At 38.5% G+C, this 25,087-nt stretch overlaps 1 protein-coding gene across 1 annotated transcript in view; it reads right to left on the bottom strand.

Moving 5' to 3' along the window:
• LOC5573936 (SUN domain-containing ossification factor) overlaps positions 1-25,087 on the bottom strand; it is an 82,929-nt gene that overhangs the window by 52,590 nt on the left and 5,252 nt on the right. Inside the window, exon 2 of the mRNA XM_001654922.2 lies at positions 18,487-18,954. Within this exon, the coding sequence (XP_001654972.2) occupies positions 18,487-18,954 (468 nt within the window). The remainder of the gene's footprint in view (positions 1-18,486; positions 18,955-25,087) is intronic.

Raw genomic sequence — 25,087 nt, forward strand, 5'->3', positions numbered from 1 at the left:
TGTCTGGGTTGACGCCAGAACTAGCATTTGTTTACATCGATGATATAATTGTTGTAGGTTGTTCAATGCAACACCATTTACACAACTTATCAGTTGTTTTTGAAAGAATTCGAAAATATAATTTAAAATTAAATTTGTCAAAATGCAAATTTTTTAATACAGAAGTAACGTACTTAGGGCACAGAATAACCGATAGAGGTATTTTGCCTGACAGTAGTAAATATGATACCGTAAAGAACTATCCAGTTCCCAAAAACAGTGACGAAGTCAGAAGGTTTGTAGCTTTTTGTAACTACTACCGGAAATTCGTCCCAAATTTTGCAACAATTGCATACCCGTTGAATCAATTGTTGAGAAAAAACATAAAATTTGAATGGTCATCAAAATGTGAAGATGCTTTTAATGCTCTAAAATCATTTTTGATGTCACCAAAACTATTACAATATCCAGATTTTAAGCAAACATTTATATTGACTACCGACGCATCAGATGTAGGATGTGGTGCGGTATTATCACAGAATATTGATGGCAACGATTTACCCATAGCGTTTGCCAGTAAAAGTTTTACGCCTGGAGAAAAGAATAAATCAGTAATTTTGAAGGAATTGACAGCAATACATTGGGCTATCGATTACTTCAAAGCTTATTTGTATGGACGTAAATTTGTAATTCGTACAGATCATCGTCCATTGGTATTTTTATTTAATATGAAAAACCCAACATCCAAACTGACCCGGATGAGATTAGATTTGGAAGATTTCGATTTTACTATTGAATATATTCAAGGTAAAACAAATGTTACTGCCGACGCGTTATCACGTATAGTAACGACGTCAGATGAATTAAAATCTAAAAGTATATTTACTGTTAATACACGAGCCATGACAAAAAGAAAACTGAAAGAGTCTAAACGTAGTCAGGAACTACCTGATGAAAACAAAAGTCAAAACAATGCCGTTAATAATAAGCCTGATCAACTTGTTATTTATACGACAGAGAACCCGACTGAAACTAGAAAACTACCAAAACTTCGAAGTGCAATGGAAAATGAGAATTTAATTTTTACATTACATGAAGCATCACAAAAGAATAAAATAATAATACGAATTACAACACAACTGCGAAGTATAAGACAAACATTAGTGTTTGCACTTTCAGTGTTAGAAAAAGAAATGCAAATGAAGAGAATTACAAAAATCGCGCTATCGAGTCATGACTGTATTTTTGAATGGGTACCCAAAGAAACATTTAAAGAACTAGTTTTGAAATCTATAAAAAATTTGCAGATAATAATATATAATCCACCCAAGTTCATTAGTGATCTTGATGAGATTAAAAGAATACTTGAAAATTACCATCAAACACCGACTGGAGGACATATAGGTCAGCACAGACTATACCTCAAGTTGAGAGAAATTTATAATTGGACAAATATGAAAAGTTCAATAGCACAATTTATAAAGGCCTGTGAATTGTGTAAACTGAACAAGATTACCAAACATACAAAGGAAAAATTAACAATTACAAATACACCGTCTAAACCGTTTGAAGTGGTATCTATTGATACTATAGGACCACTTCCCAAATCAAACAATAATAATAGATATGCTGTAACGATACAGTGTGAATTAACTAAATATGTAGTTTTAGTCCCTATTCCAACAAAAGAAGCAAACGTAATTGCTAAATCTTTAGTTGAAAATTTTATTTTAATATATGGAAAATTCTTAGAGTTAAAATCGGATCAAGGAACTGAATACAAAAATGAAGTCCTTGATCAAATTTGTAAACTATTACAGGTTAAGCAAACTTTTTCTACAGCCTATCATCCTCAAACGATTGGTTCGTTGGAAAGAAATCACAGGTGTTTAAATGAATACCTGCGAAATTTTGTCAACGAACATCAGTCAGATTGGGATGATTGGTTACAATTTTATGCATTTACATATAATACTAGCCCACACACTGATCATGGTTTAACACCATATGAATTGGTTTTTGGAGTTAAAGCAAGAGTACCACACGAAACATACACAGATAGAATTGATCCTGTTTATAATTTTGATCTCTATAGTAAAGAATTAAGATACAAACTTCAAAAGTCACATGAAATAGTTAAACAAAAATTACTTGAACAAAAACAAATACGAAAGGAAATAAATGATCGTTCGATAAACCCATTACAAATCAAGATAGGAGATATAGTTTATTTGCAAAAAGAAAACAGACGTAAATTAGATTCATTTTATTCAGGTCCATATAAAGTAAAATCAATAACAGAACCAAATTGTGAGATCATCAATTTACAAACAAATCAATTATCTTTAGTTCATAAAAATAGGTTAATTAAATCCTAGGAAGTGTTAGTTTTAAAACCGAGCCTAATCTCATAAAAAAAAATAATGAAAATCAAAAAACAGTAAAAAAATGAGATAGGTCAAAATTCTTAGCGCAAGCTGAGAAGTGAGAAATTCGGATATTTAATTAAGCATTTTTTCTTCTTGTTTTTGAATACATTTACCAATATTCTATCAAAATAATATAATCTAACATTGTAAAGGAGATTGAAACAACATTTTTTTTTTTCATTTATATCACATATGTTGACAAGAATTGAATGTCTTCACTACGTTACGTCATTCACCCAAAGGGGGATGGTGTAGCATGTTTATTTTAACGCATTTCAAAAAGATCATAATTTAAGGATCATGACAGCTTACATTGCTCAACTTCTAGGAAAACATTCCCACACGCAAGTTAGCTGTACTTGCATCTTCAAAGCATTTGGTACATGTCATTTTTCAACTAATCGACTAGGTTTCATTTTTCACAACCCATCGATTATCCACATACCACACAACTTGAGCAACTTATTTTGTTCTCATGACGAAGCGCATTCATGCTGAGAAGCTTCATATTTCAATTCCCATAAAGACAATTTCTACTTTTGCCTTTGCACTGATTTGACCCGACAGTGCAACGGCCCAGCGAACACACATGTAAACGTTTACCCATCCGTTTGGTAAACGCCTTCTTTTAAATTTGTATTCTATGATTGGTTAATTGATATTGGTTGTTTCAGCCTTCTCGTAATATAGTGGAGTACTAGATTAAGCTCGAGGTTAGCTGTAAGATTGACTTCAAAATAAAAGACAGAACATAATCAACAACCATAGAGTCAAGTTGACTAATTCCGATATGTCCTTTATGGTATCATACCAGAGCAGCATGTGACAAAATAGTTCTTCAAATGGAATTGAGAACTTTGGACCGACGACAACCGAGAGCGATATGGATATAGAACAAGAATGTATGTCGTTTCTAAAGTAGTATGGTAATTGATATGGGAGGATAGAGTACAAGTACGCAACAGTTCATAGTTGCATGGAGCAATTGATGACTGATGTTTGTAGCACGATTGAATTAACATAGCGAATAACGTGAATCATAAACCAATTGCGTTATTCTAAGAAAGAGTATAGACCATAAACGCACCAATTACAGAGAGACCACTCTTCTGTCTTGATTATTTGCCTGAATTCCTTCGGGAATGCGTTCAAGAATTTCTGGGAATTCCTTTTAAAACTCTTCTGGGAATTCTTTCAAAATTCCTATGGAGATTTCTCCCGGAATCCTTATGAGGATTCCTTCCAAATTCCCACTGGGGGTTCATCCCCAGAATCCTTCTCGTGATTCCTTATATAATCCCTCTGAAGATTCAACCCTCAGAAGGTACTCAGATTCCCTCTGGAATTTCATCCCAAAACATCACTGAATCTTTTTCCCAGAATCATTCTTAATTTGCTCTCGGAATTTCTCTGGATCTTTTTCCCACTATCCTCTGGGGATTCCTCCCAGAAACCCTCCCAAAATCCTCCTGGGCTGTCCCCAGAAACCTTCTGGAGCAGGCATTTCAGAATACGCTCTCATTTGAGTATAAAGCACGATCAAAACAAGCAAAGAAAAACATTCCATCTGTTGCGGTCCACGATCGTCATTGTATCGCAAGGTGTAACAAGTCTGATAAATGGAAGCAGCGAGCGAGAGCCCCAAAAAGAGAGCGATGATAAAATCCATTTTTCTCGCTTGTTTACCGTTGGGGATGCGTGTTTTTCTTTACTGGCACGATAAACAATCCATGAACTTCCAATAGCAATAGTGTCCTCCAGACTTGGAGCATGTTTAGAGGGGTTTTATCATGCACTACTATCCCCCCAATCCACACTGGGCCAGGAGCAGAATTTAGCCAGACAAAACCTCTAGCGCTTTAGGAGTGCATTTTTTCGGGTTGGTGTCAAAGGAGACTTATCTTGAATTTGTTTGTTCTTCAATTTGATGATAAAAGTTAGTTGGAAATTTCGCCGCATAGGTGGCGCTGCGATGCAAACTTTTTTGTTTTGCGTCCTAGAGCTTTTGCGTCTTCGGCAATGTTTTAGAACGTGTAAAAATACGACAAGTTGTCGAAGACACCAAAGTTCTAGGACTTCAAATAACAAAGTTATGGTAAAAAATGTGTAAATCACTTAAATTTTACGTTTTTTCTACTTTTAACGTCAAAATCGTAAAATGTTTCATTTTAACAACCATGCGTCGCTTAATTTCGATAACATGCATATACCGTATGAAAAAAATCTTATTTTTATATAAATATTTGAATTTTGGAACAAATTATTGTAAAAATATGATAATTTTTAACATAACTTAACTCAAAAAGTTGCAAATTTTTGCAAAAACTTATTAATGATCCTAAATACGCTATATTTCATCTACCAAATGTCAAAGTTTGCCGGATGTATATTTTGATATATTCGAGATATCTGAATTCAAAATAACCACCTTTTTCATATAAATAGAATAGACTTATTATTAATTTTATCATTGTACTGCAAGATTGTTGACACATTGCGTCAGTCAAGTTTTATTAATCAAATACATTTTATTAGTCAGGTGTTACAGTATCTAGATATTTTCATATTGTTGTGTGGCTCTTATGTCATCTCCAGCAACTGTCTAATAAGAACTTCGCTATGGCCTGCTATCATTCATATTATACATCCTGTTATGACCGCGTCGAGACAGTTCTCTCTGACATAAATCACAATTTACAAATCACTAGTATCAATCAATTGATTAACAAATCTTAACTGACGCAATGTGTCAAAAATCTTGTAGAATAATGATAAAATTAATAATAAGTCCATTCTATTTATATGAAGAGATGGTTATTTTGATTTAAGATATCTCAAATATATCAAAATATACATCTGGAAAACTTTGACATTTGGTAGATGAAATATAGCGTATTTCGGTACATTGATAAGTTTTTGCAAAAACTTGCAACTTTTTGAGTAAAGTCTTGTTAAAAATTATGATGTTTTTACAATAATTTGTTCAAAAATTCAAATATTTATATAATAATAAGATTTTTTTTTCATACAGCACATGCATGTCATCGAAATTAAACGACGCACGGTTGTTAAAATGAAACATTTTACGATTTTGACGTAAAAAGTAGAAAAAACGTAAAATTTAAGTGATTTACACATTTTTTACCATAACTTTGTTATTTGAAGTCCTAGAACTTTGGTGTCTTCGACAACTTGTCGTATTTTTACAGGTTCTAAAACATTGCCGAAGACGCAAAAGCTCTAGGACGCAAAACAAAAAAGTTTGCATCGCAGCGCCACCTATGCGGCGAAATTTCCAACTAACTTTTATCATCAAATTGAAGAACAAACAAATTCAAGATAAGTCTCCTTTGGCAGCAACTCGAAAAAATGCACTCCTAAAGCGCTAGAGGTTTTGTCTGGCTAAATTCTGCTCCTGGCCCAGTGTGCAATCTGATCAAAGTTGTAGCAGGATACGATAAACAGTCTCTCATAATGTGCAGCATGTTATGATAGTTACAGAGCGCGATACGTGAGACATTCTCTCAATTTTCTCAGGATTCAATCCCTGTTCTGGAGATTGCCCCCAGTACTTCCTCCAAGAATTCCTCTGGAGATTTTTCCCAGAATCTGTCTGTTTGGTTCTCGATATTTGTGGGTCTGAACATTCTAAACTTGATATCGAATAATTCGTCACTTGAACTGCAGATTTCCAGCATATAGCAAAAATTGTTAGCCATAGTCCAAGGCTCTCGGTGTCACTAAGTAAGATTATACCGAATTTTGCTGTATATCAGCAATTTAATCACAAAACATCATTTTTGCACAATTCAAAAAAAATCGGTTATCCAACAGCCTAGTGGCAAGAGCAGACACTTATCACAAATCAAGATCGCCGATGAAAAGTGTTACCCGACTATCAGAGCGGAAAGCATTGCAGTTTTCTTGCCTTATTGCACCATAGAGCGTCTCGTATGGCGGGCACACAGATTTCGTCCGATAGCGTGCCTGCCAACCAACTCTGACTTTGCGAGAGATTCGGGCCAACCACCTAAGAGAGTGCCTGGTTGAGATGTGTTTTGTTTGCTTTGACTTCTGCGAAGTTCATTCATTTACGGTTTGTGGTGGTGATTAGAGCCAAAAAGGAGCCTCATCACTAATTTGGCATCAATCATGATATGGGCAACACTCAATCATGGAAAGCAATTGTGGAGGTTCCATGAATTACGTTTCGTGAGAGCGAAACCTTTTCGAAGTTTATTTCTTAATAACGTTTTTTTGTATGAGTAATACGTTATGTATGTACCATTTCCTCTCCAAATTGGTACAGTAGTTTATGGACGTTCATTTCTAGTCGTAAATCGGTTGGTTTAGTTACCGGTATTAAATGAGTAGGTAGACAGATGCATTCCTTCGGTGCAGTCAAGCCTAAATCCAGCCAGGGCTGGTTATAAATCAGTTTTCAACATGACAGCAACTAATTATTGCAAAATAAGTTCCTTTTCGAGTTTTCCGTGCTAAAACACTTGGAATGATTTCACCGATACGTCGATCATGAATGGAGATCAACGTTTTCCACTGAAAAGTTGAAGAAGTTACATTCACCTCCTCTAGACATCTACCACAGGTTCGTTCCCAAGAGGGATTTCGACGAAAGGTGAAAATTGCATAACCGACGAACAAAGCATTTTTGGCTCCCCGTTTAAAATGCACGAAAGAGCAAGTGGAATTCACTTTGGTGAGCACGACAAAAGGGGTGTGTGAGAATAAATTTGCTTCGCTATAGCGTAGAGAGTGCGATGTGTACGAGATGCGATCTATTTTTGACACGCAGTTTATTGTTTGGTGGGATTGTTCGGGTCTCTAATTTCGGACGCAGTTTGTTTGACAACAGTGACCAATGTCAATGTCAGGCTAGAATTTGAATACTAATTGTTGGGCACTGAGCAGAGTCTGATGAGCAAAATGTAGAAGGTCAACGAGCTTGGTAAACTTTTGGTTTCTGAGTTCTATCTAATATTTTTTTCTTAACATAATGTCTTAACTGGGACAGAACCTCTCAGCTTAGTATTCCAGTGTTGTAAGAAACGCGAATCATCATAACTCACGATTTTTTCATGCGTGAGTTGACAATCATGAAATTCAGAAGTAAAAAAAAATCATGGATGAGTTGGCTCATCTGTTTGACTCCTCATTGTATCATATTTCCACAGTTAACTCTTACAAAGCAATGATTTCTTGTTAGTTGGGTAGAATAATAGTAATCCTTTATGACTGAATCATTTTTGACGGCTTGATCGTGATTGAGTGGATTTGCACGAAAAACTTAAGCATGACATTTTTCTATAATGAGTTTGCTTTCGCGAGAAAACTTATTGATTGAGTCTGTCAAGACTTTACACTGAAAACATTCTACAAGTCGAATCAAAAGTTTTCGAAAACTTTGCTAATCAAATCATTAGAGATTTCTGACACAGATTTATCTGTAATTACACAGATTTTTTCCTGCCTACAGACAGGGCTGCCATATATACAAATTTATCTGTATTACACAGATATTTTTATTCTGACACAGATTCAATTTGTATGGAACACAAATTTTCTTTCAACAATTTTTGTATGGACACAGATTTTTTTGTATGAGACACAGATTTTCTAACCTGGTGGATAGAGATTTTCTTTCAAATCATCTGGCAGCTCTGCCTACAGATCACAGATCACAGATTGTTTAGATAAAACAGATTTTTGAGATTTTAGGATATTTCGCATTATTTTTGGCCCAAGATCATCTTTCTAATCTGAGATTTAAACAAGCATGCTTTGAATTCATCTCAATTTGTAGGATCGTTTTTAATCCTGCTTTTTTTTCCAATCTCAGTGAGCGGGATTTGTTCTGGGATTCAATCCCAGGATGAAATCCTTACGAATCAATTGCCATTTACTTCCAGCTAAAACGAGAGTATCAGAACGGTTGTAGAAAAGAGTGCACGATATTTCTCTAGTAGTTAACGATAATTGTTTCATTTTTGTTTTGTTTTTCAGCTAAAAAAATATTCTCCGTAGGTTTTTCCTCCTTCTCATTAACCCGGATCCACTTCCATTGTGACAGGAACAGATAATCCCGGAGGATTCCTTCTGGTAGATATCCAGTATTGAAAAAGATAAACCCAAAAGTATATAGGTAAACGTACTGTCCAGAAGCGATATCCTCTTATTAACCAATGATAGTTAGAAGTTTTGCCAGAGAATTTGTATTAAAATTTCTAAAGATAACTTGAAATACTAGACTTTTCCCCATTTTAGGGCGCTGAAGTAGCACAATTGTGCTGAACAAAGTTTGAATGTGTCAACGAGCGGCATTGAACCTAGTATATTTTAAATCGAAAAATGAAAAAAAAAAACATCTTCCCGAAAGATTTACCCCAGAATACCAATAATGTTTCACACGCCAATAGTGTGTTCTAGTTTTTTGATAATTCAGGATAAATTAGACGCAAACTCTCCTCTCCCCGTAGTAAGATTTGTATTTGTAGGAAAACTAAATGTAGATCAAATGGCGCATATGGAGTTCTAAACAATCCTCCCTTACAATCTCCTATGAGAAGGATCAAGTCTAAACATTTGATTTGAAGATATGATGTAAAGGAATTAGATTAAACCCTTGAATTATTATATTATTTTCACGCACATAAAATTTATTTATAATAAATAATCACAATCATAACTAAATTTATACATTTGCGAAAGCTTGCGGGGATGTAATCCTTGTTTGTTTTAGGCAAAGTCTTCATTAGGTTAGCTCGTGTGATTGCCTCCTGCACCACAAATTCTAAACTCAAACTCCTTGAGCATTTTCGGGTAGACAAAGGGAACAGAATCCACTGAAATAGAATGATTTAAAGTGAGTTGACGTGTGTGTGATGATCACGACAAACACAAAATACTTCACCAAACTAGAACAAATACCGATAGAAATTTCCGCAGGTACAGTTACGTGAATAAAGATAAAAATGTGTGAAGATCTTTTGAGGGCAAATATATCTGCAGCATTCCGTGTGTGCTGTCAACGACAATTTTCACTAATGTTTTTCAAGGATAACACGATTTTATCTAATAACACTCATCAATCAAGGATTGAATCCTGGGATTCAATCCTCTCATACAAGACGCAGTGCATGCCTAGATTAGAATATAACGAGCGCACGCAATCGATCTTGATCTGTGCGTTTTAAATCTCAGCAGCTCTTGGAGTGAGATTTTTTGAAGACTGTTTTTGGGACGCAGTTTTGGAAGATATAAACCAGAAATGCCATTGGCCTGTTAAGTTTTTCTCAAAAACGATTATTTTAATTTTTTAAAAGCAATGTTGCATCTTCAACTTATTTTTAAAAGAATAAGTTTAAATTGAAAATTCTTGAGATGCCTAGAACAGCCATAATACGTTACCAAAGGTTCTTTTTGATCTAAAAAAAAAATAAATTTTAGAGTTTTTTTTGCGACACAGATTTTTACCAAGATTTTTGGAAGTTGACTTAAGATAAAAAAAATTGTCAGACGAAAACACAGATGACACTCGGAAAAAATGTGGCAACACTGGACATAACTGCTAAAGGCACCCATTATGCACTTCTCACCAAGTAACAGTCAAGTAACATGTCACACTTGTGAATTGAAATGAGTCCTCATTGTCATGATTGGTAAACTAGTTCCACGCCATTATAAAACACGCTCAAATCATGTGCAAAAGTCTTTGCTATTGCAGTCGAACCAAAGTCAATTCTTAACAGAATTACAAGTTTCACATGTTATTTCACCTTGCCAATCGACACGACAGATCCACGTTGGAAAGAATGTGGATCGAACGTGTGGATTATTTTCAGTGTAGTATTCTAAGGGCCCCTCAAGTCTGATAGAGATTAAGTATCTACAGAATAGGAACCTTGGAGGCCCCATTCCTGAAAAAAGGAAACCAAACAGGAACCAGGAAATTATCACAGAGTTTTCATAAGATTATAAGAAACTTATAAAAAGATATGTGATGATCCCTCGTGACATTGTGCCAAAGAAATCACACCAGACAAAAATTTTCGCCATGCATTACTCCATTTCTTCAAGAACTCTTCCTGTGGATATCCAATATTTTTGTTCAGGATACCTTCAATAAGTCAATTAGGAACTTTTAATACTACTCCAAGTATTTATTCAGAAATTCCTTTAGATGTTCCTACAAATACTCTTCCAGTAGTTTCTCAAAGAAATCCTCGGACATCCAGGCATTCATTCAGAGTCTTTTACATTGATTTTCTTAGGAATTTCTACAAGTCTATCCAGAAATTTCTTCAGGCCTTTTTCAGAGATTACTCTAGGAATATCTTTAGTGGTTCTTACAGATATTTTTTGGTCATTCTTTTTTCATAAATATTTTTCGGGTTTATACAATAAGTCAATAAGTCGTGCCGGAAACCCATCATAATGTCTTGCCGGAAGAATCTCTGTGCATAGATTATTGGAGGAATAACAAGAATAAATACCGTAGTAATTCCTTGTGATGAGTTTTATGAGGAATCAATATAGAATTTACTTTTCAAGAAATCATTGGAAGACATTGCCGGAATAATTCCACTTTGGATGAAGTGCTAGCGACACACCTAGAACAATCTCTGCAGGAAATTCTTAAAGGAACATCATGAGGAACCTTCTTCTTTCTCTTTCTGGCATCACGTCTTAACTGGTACAGAGCCTGCTCAGCTTAATTTAAATTTTCCTATGACCACTGCCACAGTTATTAACTGAAAGCTTTCTTTACCAATTGAACATTTTCGCATTCGTATATCGTGTGGTAGGTACAAAGATACTCTATGCCCTAAGAAGCCAAGAAAATTTCCAATCCTAAAAGATCCTCGACCGGTGGGAGTGGGATTCGAATCCACGACCCTCAACTTGGTCTTGCTGAACCGCTTGTGCTTTTACCGCTATGACTATCTGTGTCCCCTTGAGAAAAATAGTAGAATCTCGCTATGCAATCTTCGAAAAAGATTTCCTGGGAATCAGTCAGGAATTCTTCAGTTATTTGAGACAAAATTCCTCCATTACCTGCTTTAAAATTTATTCAGCAAGTTTTGAATGATTTTACAGAGTATTCCAGTATTAATTCCTCCAGGAATCTTTCAAAAGATAGCTTAAATCTTCCTTCCTTCAAGAAATTCGCCCGGAATTATTATAGGGATTATTTCAGCTTATTCTTCAGGAATCAATTCAAGATCCTTGTTTTTAATTATGAATCGTGGTTTACGGCCAACCAGCCGAGTGGAAGTTTAACAACTACCGAAAAGCTAAACATTACATATAATTTGCAATTGGATTAGATGGACAAATTGATGTGAAGATTTGCGAAAAAGTTACACGTCTTCTCAGTGAGAATCGAACTCACGACTCCCCGATCTCTAGTTGGGGCGCGTTAACCACTACGCCATGAGAGGACTCATGAACGCAGAAGTTAACCTGAATTCGATTTCAGCTCAATAATCACGTGGTCCTCTTTCGCAAAGTGCACCTCTTTCGGAAGAATTAGATGCCCATCCAAACACAACGCTTTCTATATATATCCAATGCCTAGCCCGAGAGCGCATTGTTTTTTAGATATAGGAATAGCACACTACACTAGCCAGCAACTGCGCTGGCTGAGGTTTCTATTGTGTGGGCTTCCAATGGGTCGCGACGTTCTCAAACGACCGGTTACGGAACATGAGTCCGTTGCTCGATAAATACTTGTTTTTAATTATGAATCGTGGTTTACGGCCAACCAGCCGAGTGGAAGTTTAACAACTACCGAAAAGCTAAACATTACATATAATTTGCAATTGGATTAGATGGACAAATTGATGTGAAGATTTGCGAAAAAGTTACACGTCTTCTCAGTGAGAATCGAACTCACGACTCCCCGATCTCTAGTTGGGGCGCGTTAACCACTACGCCATGAGAGGACTCATGAACGCAGAAGTTAACCTGAATTCGATTTCAGCTCAATAATCACGTGGTCCTCTTTCGCAAAGTGCACCTCTTTCGGAAGAATTAGATGCCCATCCAAACACAACGCTTTCTATATATATCCAATGCCTAGCCCGAGAGCGCATTGTTTTTTAGATATAGGAATAGCACACTACACTAGCCAGCAACTGCGCTGGCTGAGGTTTCTATTGTGTGGGCTTCCAATGGGTCGCGACGTTCTCAAACGACCGGTTACGGAACATGAGTCCGTTGCTCGATAAATACTTGTTTTTAATTATGAATCGTGGTTTACGGCCAACCAGCCGAGTGGAAGTTTAACAACTACCGAAAAGCTAAACATTACATATAATTTGCAATTGGATTAGATGGACAAATTGATGTGAAGATTTGCGAAAAAGTTACACGTCTTCTCAGTGAGAATCGAACTCACGACTCCCCGATCTCTAGTTGGGGCGCGTTAACCACTACGCCATGAGAGGACTCATGAACGCAGAAGTTAACCTGAATTCGATTTCAGCTCAATAATCACGTGGTCCTCTTTCGCAAAGTGCACCTCTTTCGGAAGAATTAGATGCCCATCCAAACACAACGCTTTCTATATATATCCAATGCCTAGCCCGAGAGCGCATTGTTTTTTAGATATAGGAATAGCACACTACACTAGCCAGCAACTGCCATTGGAAGCCCACACAATAGAAACCTCAGCCAGCGCAGTTGCTGGCTAGTGTAGTGTGCTATTCCTATATCTAAAAAACAATGCGCTCTCGGGCTAGGCATTGGATATATATAGAAAGCGTTGTGTTTGGATGGGCATCTAATTCTTCCGAAAGAGGTGCACTTTGCGAAAGAGGACCACGTGATTATTGAGCTGAAATCGAATTCAGGTTAACTTCTGCGTTCATGAGTCCTCTCATGGCGTAGTGGTTAACGCGCCCCAACTAGAGATCGGGGAGTCGTGAGTTCGATTCTCACTGAGAAGACGTGTAACTTTTTCGCAAATCTTCACATCAATTTGTCCATCTAATCCAATTGCAAATTATATGTAATGTTTAGCTTTTCGGTAGTTGTTAAACTTCCACTCGGCTGGTTGGCCGTAAACCACGATTCATAATTAAAAACAAGTATTTATCGAGCAACGGACTCATGTTCCGTAACCGGTCGTTTGAGAACGTCGCGACCCATTGGAAGCCCACACAATAGAAACCTCAGCCAGCGCAGTTGCTGGCTAGTGTAGTGTGCTATTCCTATATCTAAAAAACAATGCGCTCTCGGGCTAGGCATTGGATATATATAGAAAGCGTTGTGTTTGGATGGGCATCTAATTCTTCCGAAAGAGGTGCACTTTGCGAAAGAGGACCACGTGATTATTGAGCTGAAATCGAATTCAGGTTAACTTCTGCGTTCATGAGTCCTCTCATGGCGTAGTGGTTAACGCGCCCCAACTAGAGATCGGGGAGTCGTGAGTTCGATTCTCACTGAGAAGACGTGTAACTTTTTCGCAAATCTTCACATCAATTTGTCCATCTAATCCAATTGCAAATTATATGTAATGTTTAGCTTTTCGGTAGTTGTTAAACTTCCACTCGGCTGGTTGGCCGTAAACCACGATTCATAATTAAAAACAAGTATTTATCGAGCAACGGACTCATGTTCCGTAACCGGTCGTTTGAGAACGTCGCGACCCATTGGAAGCCCACACAATAGAAACCTCAGCCAGCGCAGTTGCTGGCTAGTGTAGTGTGCTATTCCTATATCTAAAAAACAATGCGCTCTCGGGCTAGGCATTGGATATATATAGAAAGCGTTGTGTTTGGATGGGCATCTAATTCTTCCGAAAGAGGTGCACTTTGCGAAAGAGGACCACGTGATTATTGAGCTGAAATCGAATTCAGGTTAACTTCTGCGTTCATGAGTCCTCTCATGGCGTAGTGGTTAACGCGCCCCAACTAGAGATCGGGGAGTCGTGAGTTCGATTCTCACTGAGAAGACGTGTAACTTTTTCGCAAATCTTCACATCAATTTGTCCATCTAATCCAATTGCAAATTATATGTAATGTTTAGCTTTTCGGTAGTTGTTAATTCAAGATCATTTTCAGATTTTTCTTCTAGAATCTAAAAAATAAATAACATAAAACTCTTGAGACATCCTAAAAATATCTCTTCAGATATTCTCCTCATAATTCTTCTGAGATTCTGACATGAATCACTTCGGTAATTCCACCATCGAATCCCTTCACTAATGAATTTATCAATTATATGCATCAAAAATCTTTCGAACGTTTAGTCAGAGATACTTCTGGACCTTCGTTTGGGGTTTCCTTCTTAGATTGGCTGAGAATTAACACTACGCCAGTGTAATACTTCTCCAAGATTACTAAAATTCCACCAAAGACTCATTTAAGACTTTCTCCAAGGGTAGTTTCAAAACCTTCTCCAAAATACCAATTGCAGCTTTCTCAGAAGCTCTTATTTTAATTTCTTTAAGTATATTTCCATAAATTGTAATAGAAGTTCAATCAGAGATGTCTACGAGAACTTTCCCAAGAATTCCTCGAAAATTTTCTTGATTTTTTTTTTTTCAAATATGTCTTCTACATGATTCTCTAAAGTAGTTTCTGAAGTGATCCAAGTAGAAATGTGTTGATGAATTCTGTTCTCGGGATCTATTCCAAATGCTTTCCTAGAAGAACTCTTGGTTGTATTCTTTGTAGGATCCTCAAGTATAACATCTCTCTCTAACAAATAACAAATTCCTAGAGAAATCTTTGGCATAAATGCTGTAGAAATTCTTGCATCAATTGTCAGATATGTCTTCTACAATTATACCATAATTCTCTACAGTAGTTTCTAAAGTGATCCAAGTAGAAATATATTAACGAATTCTGTTTTGTGGATCTATTCCTAATGTATCCTTAGAGGAACTCCTGGTTGAAATCTTTGTAAAATCTCTCTCTAACAAATAACAAATCTCTAGGGAAATCTTTGGCATAAATGCTATAGAAAGTCCGGCATCAATGGTCGAAATTATCCTAAAGAAAAACCTGAAAAGGAACTTCTGAACAAATGTCATCCCTGCAAAGCAATCCCTGTACTAACTATTAAGGAATTCCTTCATGATTATTCAGGAGAAATGAAGCCAAAAAATCTTAAATGAGGCTTTGATTAAAACATCTGTTGGAAACCTAAATAATTTGCATTCTTTGTAAAGCTTAGGGAAACTACATATTACTAGAAAGAATTCCAGAAAGTAGGTTTAAAAACAAACTGCCTAAATATGATTTAGGCTAATTTCTGGAAAACTACGTAGAAGGAATTGCCGAATCTCTTATCCCTGCCTAAAGGACTTTTAGCAAAATCCGTTGTGAATTTTGGGCGAAATTTTTGGCAGAAGCCATATTATTAGTTAAACCAGACACGATGATACTTTAAGTCTTTAAGAAATATTTCTTGACCTCCAGAAATTTAACATCACACATTCAAGATGACTTCACTTTAAAGTCGCGGAGAGATTGCTCCCCAAACACATGAAAATGTTCAAAAAAAATTTAACGATCTTCTGTTGGTTGGAAAACCAAGCCTGGTAGCGACTGAGTTTGTTGAGAATATGAATATTAGATAACTCTTGCCTGAAAAAGAGAATAAACAGGAATCAAGAAAACAAAACAGACCTAATAGGCACTAGGAGGTAAGAGTTTGATTCCTCATTCCTTTCATGATTTTCTCTGGGAATTTAATCAGAAATTAATTGAGGTATTTGCCCAAAGATTCAGATATTATACCGAAAATGTCTTTAGGCATTAGTGATTATTTACCATGGAATTCCCCCAATAATTTTTCCATGCTATCCCTCCAAGAGTTTTGTTTTGGAAACCTCAATAATACAACCTGGATTTTCCCAAAGATTTACCTCGGGAATTCCAACAAGGATTATTTTAGATATTTTTGAAGTAAGTGCTAATTCCTCCAGGAGTTTATCAGGTGAGTCTTCCATCAATTTTCCAAGAACATTTTTCAAGACTCCCGTTCAGAATATCTTCAACAATCCAATCACTAACTTCTTTAGAGGGAGCAGCCTTTAAGGATCTCTTAGGATACCTTCAGGAATTACCAATCTCTTCTAATGTTTCTTTTGAAATTCCTCCAGTTGTCAAATATTTCCCAAGGAAGCTTTCAAAGATTTTTCCAGGCATTCTTCCAGGGGCTTATCCAGGCACATCACCAGAGAAATGTCATAAAAAATCAGAACTTATTAGAGAAATTTTAGAAAAAAAATCCGTAGATTTCTTGAGCATTTTCCGTGCAAATCTTGGATGGAAAGGTGTAAGATAGCATTAATCGATTAAAATTATTGAAGAAATATCTGAATGATCCATCCACTAATCGACTAATCTTTTAACCAATTTCTCTAGTTGTTACTCCAGGAGAAATCCAATATGTAAACTAAGTATAGTCATAATTCCCTTCTTTCTTTTGTAGAAACTTAAAATTTAGGAACTGTTAGGTCATCAACTTGATACCTACAAATCGTTCAGCTCTTAAGTACTAAGTTTCTACAAAAGAGGGAAGGGAAATATGACTATACCTAGTTTAAATATAAAATGTGTGCATACGATGGATTTCTTCACGTCGAGTCTAGTACACGGCACTGAAGACAGCCATACAGTTGAGGCCGAAATACGCACTGTCAAAGGATACAAACTCTAGCGGAATCAAATGGTATAGTACTAAATTCGGTCTTTCATTTATTTTTATAATATAGACTTTAGAGACCTTTCATTGAAAATAAAGACTTTTTAGAGACTTGCATTAAAATAGAAACCAAGTCTCTAAAAAAGAGACCTGCTACTAGCACTGGAAAATGTATGTTCATATGTTGTTGTAATTGATGTAAACGACTTCATGATTTATTATATCTAGAAATAATACTTAAGCCTTATCATCATTTTAGATCCGCCTTCTTCAATGTTCTGCTACACAGCAATTATGAAGCTCATGGAAACAAAAGCCGGTAGGTATGGGCCCCCATCTCCAACAAAAATCCAACAGTAATTAATTATTATTTTTAGAAACTCGTGGAACGTCAAGTGACAATCATACACCCAAACGCGGAAAACAAGTTTCAAGCAGTCTACAAATGCAGTGACATGTGGGGAAAAAACGTTCCGTGTCAACATTATGGTGCGAGTATCGATGACCGAGGTGGGCAAGTCAGCTCCCCAATGGGGACAACAACCGCAAGAATTTCCATGTGTAAATATTTTCGACCGCAGAGCGCAACAGGAATGGCCAGAAAAAGCGGCAGTCGAGTCAGACTATTATTATTGTTCATTCTGTTTGGCACATGACTGGTTGGCGCATTTCTTTTCCATCATGATTTTCGTGCGTCCTCTTCAAGGTGTTTCTCCGAGACGCAGCGCAGTACGATATGGGGATACAAACGCTGGCGTGTTTGTTTGTTTTAATCGTATTTATAACTAGCCTTTCGAATGGGTAGATTTTCTGACCGGCGCACAAAGAGTGGGCGATTGATAATTGCTCTACAGTATGTTTCAATCAGTCCAGCTTTGAGACTGGGACGGCTCGGAGTCTAAATTTATTTACTCCTTTCGATAAGATGCAACGTTACACATCATCATCATCATGATATATATAAAATCCCAGAAAAGTCTATCTCAGTAACGCTTTGCAATGTTTCACGCGAAATATTTCAACGAAACACTACAATAGTCTTTAAAATGTGGGAACATAACGATAGCATTTATCGTTCTGTAAAGGCTTAAAGATAGAATACTACACAGCATAAAGGAAGGAAATTTAATGCAGTAGCAATAGTAAAAGCTTTTAAAAGCATATTTTTCGGCAATTTTGTAGATTTTAATATCAAGATGAAAGTGCGATGAGAGTTTTTGTACAATTATTTATTTGAGGGCAATCAAGAAAATTATCTAAACGAAAAGGTTTTGGACCTTGTCGGGAGTCAAATACAGACTAGATTATATCAATCTATGAGAGATTATACATAAAAAAACTCCAATACGTTGGTACGTGGCTAACCACGTATGATAAGCTAGTAAAAAAACATTATACTCACCCGCTGTTTGTGACGCCCGAATTCTTCGAGAGAGCGTCCAGAAATATCACTTCTTTCAGATCTGGCGGTTCCTCCAGCTTGGCCGGCTTTTCCGTCAAAATATCCCGCTTGCGAGACCGACTACTAGTCCTACGAGCACTTGTCTTTCCAAGCCCATGACGTTTCTTAGATCCCCCTTCCTGCACTTTCACGCCTCCACTATTGAGCTTGGAACGATCACTACTCTGCCCCGTTCCACCATCATCAGAACCACTTTCACTTTCCCAACCCTTCGTTGGCTGCTTCCCATTTTCAACAATCTGCGCCGTATCCGGTGGCGCTTTTCCGGTACCGCCTAATTCAACCGGCTGTTGTTCTCGTTCTTGCTGAACAAGCGGCGAATGGTGTTGTTCCGGTTGCGCATCATTGCTTTGCAGATGATTCAGCGGTTTCGTTGCCTCCGAAGCCACCAAAATGAACAGTAGACCACTGGAAGAAAAGAACAAGGGGAAAACATTCATTAAAAGCTGATGCTTTATCATTGCTGAGTGGAAGAACCTTATCCCAATCATACCGTAGAGTATGATATCGTACGATAATTTCAGTGTGTCTCAATCAATTGATCACAGCCCATCACACGCGTTAAAAAGTTTCGATATAATTATGATAAGGAGTTTAATGCCCATGTGATCATTGGCTTTTCGGACAATGCGGACTTCATTGTATTGGCCGCTGGTCTATGCAGGAGGCCTTCATGCTTCTGAAGCAGGAGACGGCAAGGAAAGACCTTGTAATTAACGAAGTACATGATTGCAGATAAAGATAGAGATAGGCCCATTGGCGTTAGTGCTGAAGTGCTTCTTCTTTCTTGTGACGTCCCAATTGCAGACAGATCCTGCTTCTTAGCTCAGTGTTCTTATGAGCACTTCTGCAGTTATTGACCAAGAGCTATCTTTGTCAATTAAAATTTGATGTTTTCGATCGCAAAGTGCTGACGACAACACTATATGGAATATAGGAAAATGCTGAAATCGGTGTCAATTATGATCATTGTTCAACTGATTTTAAATTCCGTTGTTTTTTGGACCGGGGATTTTCTTAGCGGATTTCAGTCTCAACGGCAATCAGAACTAAAATATTTCTTCTACGCCCAACGTTTCGATTGCATTTTCAATCTTTTTCAAGGGTTCTAAAGGACAACGTTACATACATAATTTTAAGAAAAAGACACTGTTACTTACAGAAAATTGTGTTATTTGTCTGGTGGTTGTGTTTTATGGATTTGGGTCAAGTATTTGGTGTTCATCAATTTCCTAAAAAATATTCAACAAACAATTCAAATTTTACAACACTAAAGACATTAACCCCTCTACCGGCAGCTTCATTTTTTACCGCAGGAAAAAAATTCAAATCGCGGTAACTTTTTTGTTTCTCGGTATTTTTGCACCATTTTTTCACAAACAAGTTCTCAAAAAACTCTTCTAGTTTGAGGATCCGTGTCGATATTGATCATTGGTCATCTGGATCCAGAGATATTCCAAAATTCCTTGGGGGACCGACGCTTAATCATAACCCACGTATATATCTTAGGCTACAGATTTTTTAACGTATTTTGATGTTCACTCTTTGGAACAATACATTAATGAGAGTATGTTGTGAAAATATGAAGCAATTTGGAGCAGCCGTCTTTGAGTAATGAGCATTTATGTTGCTGGTACCAAGCTGACCAAATAAAGATCTTGAAAACTTCAAAAAACCTCATATCGTAATTTTCAGATATCTCTAAGAGTACTTAACCAATTTGTATGATTTTTTCAGAGTAGCTCCTTATTACATAGAATTGTATAGCCCACATTTTACTTTTTCGATAAGTTGACGTAAAACAAAATGGCCGCCTAAGACATTTTGTATGGAAAATGTCGGTCCCCCAAGGAACATTGGAATATCTTTAAAACCAGATCACCAATCATCAATATCGACACGGATCCTCAAACTAAAAGAGTTTTTTGAGAACTTGTGAAAAAAAGGGTGCAAAAATATCGAGAAACAAAAAAGTTATTGCGATTTGAATTTTTTTCTTGCGGTAAAAAAAGAAGCTGCCGGTAGAGGGGTTAACTAACTATTTAACTGGTTTACAGACGGATAACTTGGACAACGGTTCACTACATAGTTTGCTTCTCACTGTTTTATGTTATTTCAACCGTCCTTTGTATTGATTGATTGATAAAAGTTAAGATGGGTGTCTAATATTGTATGCAAGTTAGGTGGGTTGAAATAGTCTATTGGGTGTCATTATCATTCTCATTAGTGATTGTCTGATTACTTATTGTCTGTCTATCTACATGGTTTGTTTTGATTTTTGCTTTGAGTGTGTGCAAAATTCCTGCATATGTCGTACTTAGCGTTGGGCGATTTTGAATCGATGTTCCGAAAATCGATGTTTGCTTTCCGATTAATCGATTTTTGGAGCACCTAAAACCGGGTGAATCGATTCTCTTCATTAGATTCTTTGATTCGATTCATTTTGTTGAAATTGTTAATTATTTCTCAATGAGTTTGTGGAAAAAAAACCATATATTGAACTAATCTTGAAGTAGTAAATCTGTTCGATTGATTTTAGAAACTGATTTGATTGAAAGATGTTGGAATCGAATACAAATGCATTTGATCTCATTTCAAGTTTCATAAATCAAATGTCAATTTTTATCCGATTCGAAGACATCGATTCAGATGATTCGATTAAATCGTTGAATCGATTCGGCAGTGCAAAAGTGAATCGATTCAGTAACATCGATGTTCTGGACAAATTTGCCCAACGCTAGTCGTACTTAAACTATCACAGTCGCTTCGTTTGTTTACCGTTTTGTCCGTGTTGATGATATGGCAAACTTCCAAAACGGGGAGAGCGGAGTATCACCCAGTGTTGTGAAAAACTCAATTTCTCACAACTCACGCTTGAGATTTTTCATGCGTGAGCTGTCAATCATGCAACTCAGCAGTCAAAAAATCATGGATGAGTTGGCTCACCTTTTTAACTCATTGTCTCGTATTTCCACAGTTTACTCACACACGGCAATAATTTCTTGTTAGTCTGGTAAAATTATGTTAATCCTTTCTAACGTAAGCAACAACATTCGGATTTCACGAGTTTTTGCCGGGTTTTGCGACTGAATCATTTTTTACGGTTTGAGTTGATTGAGTTGATATGGGTGGTAAATGACTGGACAATGCGTACCATTGGTACTTCGCGTACCTGCAGGTATAAAATAGACCCCATTTGTGGTCCTTAGCCTCTTGTCCAGTAACTCCTATCCCTACCTCCCCGTGGTGCCGCCTGGGATACGAGTAACCGTAGGGAAGATCGGGTAACCAACCCTGGTGGAACCTTGGTCGTATGCTGACAGGGAAGGGGGGCTCCTCTCCTCTCTTCTGAGGGTGTAGCTTATCAGAGCGCCTGTTCTCCATGTTAGGGGCGGCTCAAAACAGCGTCTGTTCTCCATGTTAGGAGCGGCTGATCATCGTCCTAGTGCCAGCGTGGGACTCTAAACAGTGCTGTGCACGATGATCCTCCGGCGAGACAGGGGGTTGGTGCAGGCCTTACAAGCCAGCCGTAAAAATCATCAGTACAGGAAGCATACAATGTAAATTCGGACCGGAACAATCGGCATAGACCCAGGCATCGAAAACGGACTAACGATTGGAAACTCGGATCATGGAACTGTAAGTCTCTCAATTTCTTGGGAAGTACCCGCATTCTTTCCGAATTATTGAGGGTCCGCAAGTTCGACATCGTAGCGCTGCAGGAGGTTTGCTGGAAAGGGTCGACGGCACATACGTATAGGGATGGTTATACCATCTACCAGAGCTGCGGTAATAGACATGAGCTGGGCACAGCTTTTATCGTGATGGGCGAAATGCAGAGGCACGTGATTGGGTGGTGGCCAATCGACAACAGAATGTGCAAGTTGAGGATCAAAGGCCGTTTCTTCAATATCAGCATAATCAACGTGCACAGCCCTCACCTAGCAAGTGACGATGACGATAAGGACGCTTTCTACGCGCAGCTGGAACGTGAATACGACGGCTGCCCAAGCCATGATGTCAAAATCGTTATCGGAGATCTCAACGCTCAGGTTGGCCAGGAGGAGGAATTTAGACCGATTATAGGGAAGTTCAGCGCACACCAGCTTACGAACGAAAACGGCCTTAGACTGATTGATTTCGCCGCCTCCAAAAACATGGCCATACGTAGTACCTACTTCCAGCACAGCCTTCCGTATCGGTACACCTGGAGATCACCCCAACAAACTGAATCGCAAATCGACCACGTTTTGATTGATGGAAGACACTTCTCGGACATTATCGACGTCAGAACTTATCGCGGCGCAAACATCGATTCGGACCACTACCTAGTGACGGTTAAAGTGCGCCAACGACTCTCCGTTGTGAACAACATTCGGTACCGACGCCCGCCACGGTACAATCTGGAACGACTCAAGCTACCCGAAGTCGCAACTGATTACGCGCAAAGCCTTGAAGCAGCGTTGCCGGAAGAGGGAGAGCTCACCGAAGCCCCTCTTGAGGACTGCTGGAGTAGTCTAAAAGCAGCCATAAACAACGCAGCGGAAGGTGCCATTGGGTTCGTGGAAGCAAATCGACGGAACGGTTGGTTCGACGAGGAGTGTCAGACGGTTTTGGACGAGAAGAATGCAGCGCGGGCGATGATGCTGCAGCAAGGCACCCGTCAAAACGTGGAACGATACAAACAGAAGCGAAGACAGCAGACCCATCTATTCCGGGATAAAAAGCGCCGCCTGGAAGAGTTGGAGTGCGAAGAGATGGAGCAGCTGTATCGTTCTCAAGAAATACGTAAGTTCTACAAGAAACTGAATGCATCCCGCACAGGCTTTGTGCCGCGAGCCGAAATGTGCCGGGATAAGGATGGAGGTATCTTGACGGACGAACGTGAGGTGATTGAAAGGTGGAAGCAGCACTACGATGAACACCTAAACGGCGCAGAGCAGGAAGATCAAGACAGCAGGAGGAATGGCTTCATCAGTACGGCGGATGAGGGAGACGTGCCAACTCCCACAATAGGCGAAGTTAAGGATGCTATCAAACAGCTCAAGAACAACAAAGCAGCTGGAAAGGATGGTATTGGAGCGGAACTTATTAAAATGGGCCCGGACAGGTTGGCCACTTGTCTGCACCGATTGATAGCCAGGATCTGGGATACAGAACAGCTACCGGAGGAGTGGAAGGAGGGAATAATATACCCAATATACAAAAAGGGTGACAAGTTAGAATGTGAGAACTATCGAGCGATCACCATTCTTAATGCAGCCTATAAAGTGCTTTCCCAGATCATCTTCCGCCGTCTATCGCCACTGGCAAGCAGATTTGTGGGAAGTTATCAAGCCGGATTTGTGGACGGGCGATCAACGACAGGCCAAATCTTTATGTTGCGGCAGATCCTCCAAAAGTGTCGCGAATATCAAGTACCTACGCACCACCTATTCATCGATTTCAAAGCGGCCTATGATACCATCGACCGCGAAGAGCTATGGAAGATTATGGACGAGAATGGTTTTCCCGGGAAACTGACTAGACTGATCAAAGCAACGATGGATAGTGTACAGTGCTGTGTGAAGATATCGGGTGCATTATCGGACCCGTTTGAAACACGCAAAGGACTTCGACAAGGCGATGGTCTTTCCTGCCTCCTGTTCAATATTGCGCTAGAAGGTGTTATGAAACGGGCGGGCTTCAACATGCGGGGCACGATCTTCAATAAATCCAGCCAGTTCATCTGTTTCGCTGACGACGTGGACATTGTCGGAAGAACGTTCCAGGTGGTTGCTGAACAGTATACCAGGCTGAAACGTGAAGCAGATCGGGTTGGATTGAAGGTAAATACGTCGAAGACGAAATATCTGCTGGCTGGAGGAACCGAGCGCGATAGAGCTCGCATAGGCAGACGCGTGACGATCGACGGGGATGAGTTCGAGGTGGTAGACGAATTCGTCTACCTCGGATCATTGATAACGTCGGATAACAACTGCAGCAGAGAAATTCGAAGACGTATCATCGCCGGAAGTCGTGCTTACTATGAACTCCACAAGACCTTGCGGTCTGGTAAACTTCACTTCCGTACTAAGTGTACCATGTACAAGACGCTTATAAGACCGGTAGGCCTCTACGGGCATGAGACGTGGACAATGCTCGAAGAGGACCTGCAAGCGCTAGGAGTTTTTGAACGACGTGTGCTTAGGACGATCTTCGGCGGAGTATGTGAGAACGGCGTATGGAGGAGAAGAATGAACCACGAGCTTGCGCAACTCTACGGTGAACCCAGTATCACGAAAGTCGCCAAAGCTGGAAGGGTACGATGGGCGGGACACGTTGTGAGAATGCCGGACAACAATCCCGCAAAAATGGTGTTCAACTCAAATCCGGCCGGTACAAGACGAAGGGGAGCGCAACGAGCTAGGTGGTTTGACCAAGTGGAGCAGGATCTTGGAAGTGTGGGGCGATCGAGGAATTGGAGGTTAGCAGCCATGGACCGAGTTAGTTGGCGTAACATTGTGACGCAGGTCATGTCTTGAAGGACGTAGAGTCAGCA

This window comes from Aedes aegypti, chromosome 2, assembly GCF_002204515.2.
Source record: "Aedes aegypti strain LVP_AGWG chromosome 2, AaegL5.0 Primary Assembly, whole genome shotgun sequence".
NCBI classification, from domain to species: Eukaryota; Metazoa; Arthropoda; class Insecta; order Diptera; family Culicidae; genus Aedes; species Aedes aegypti.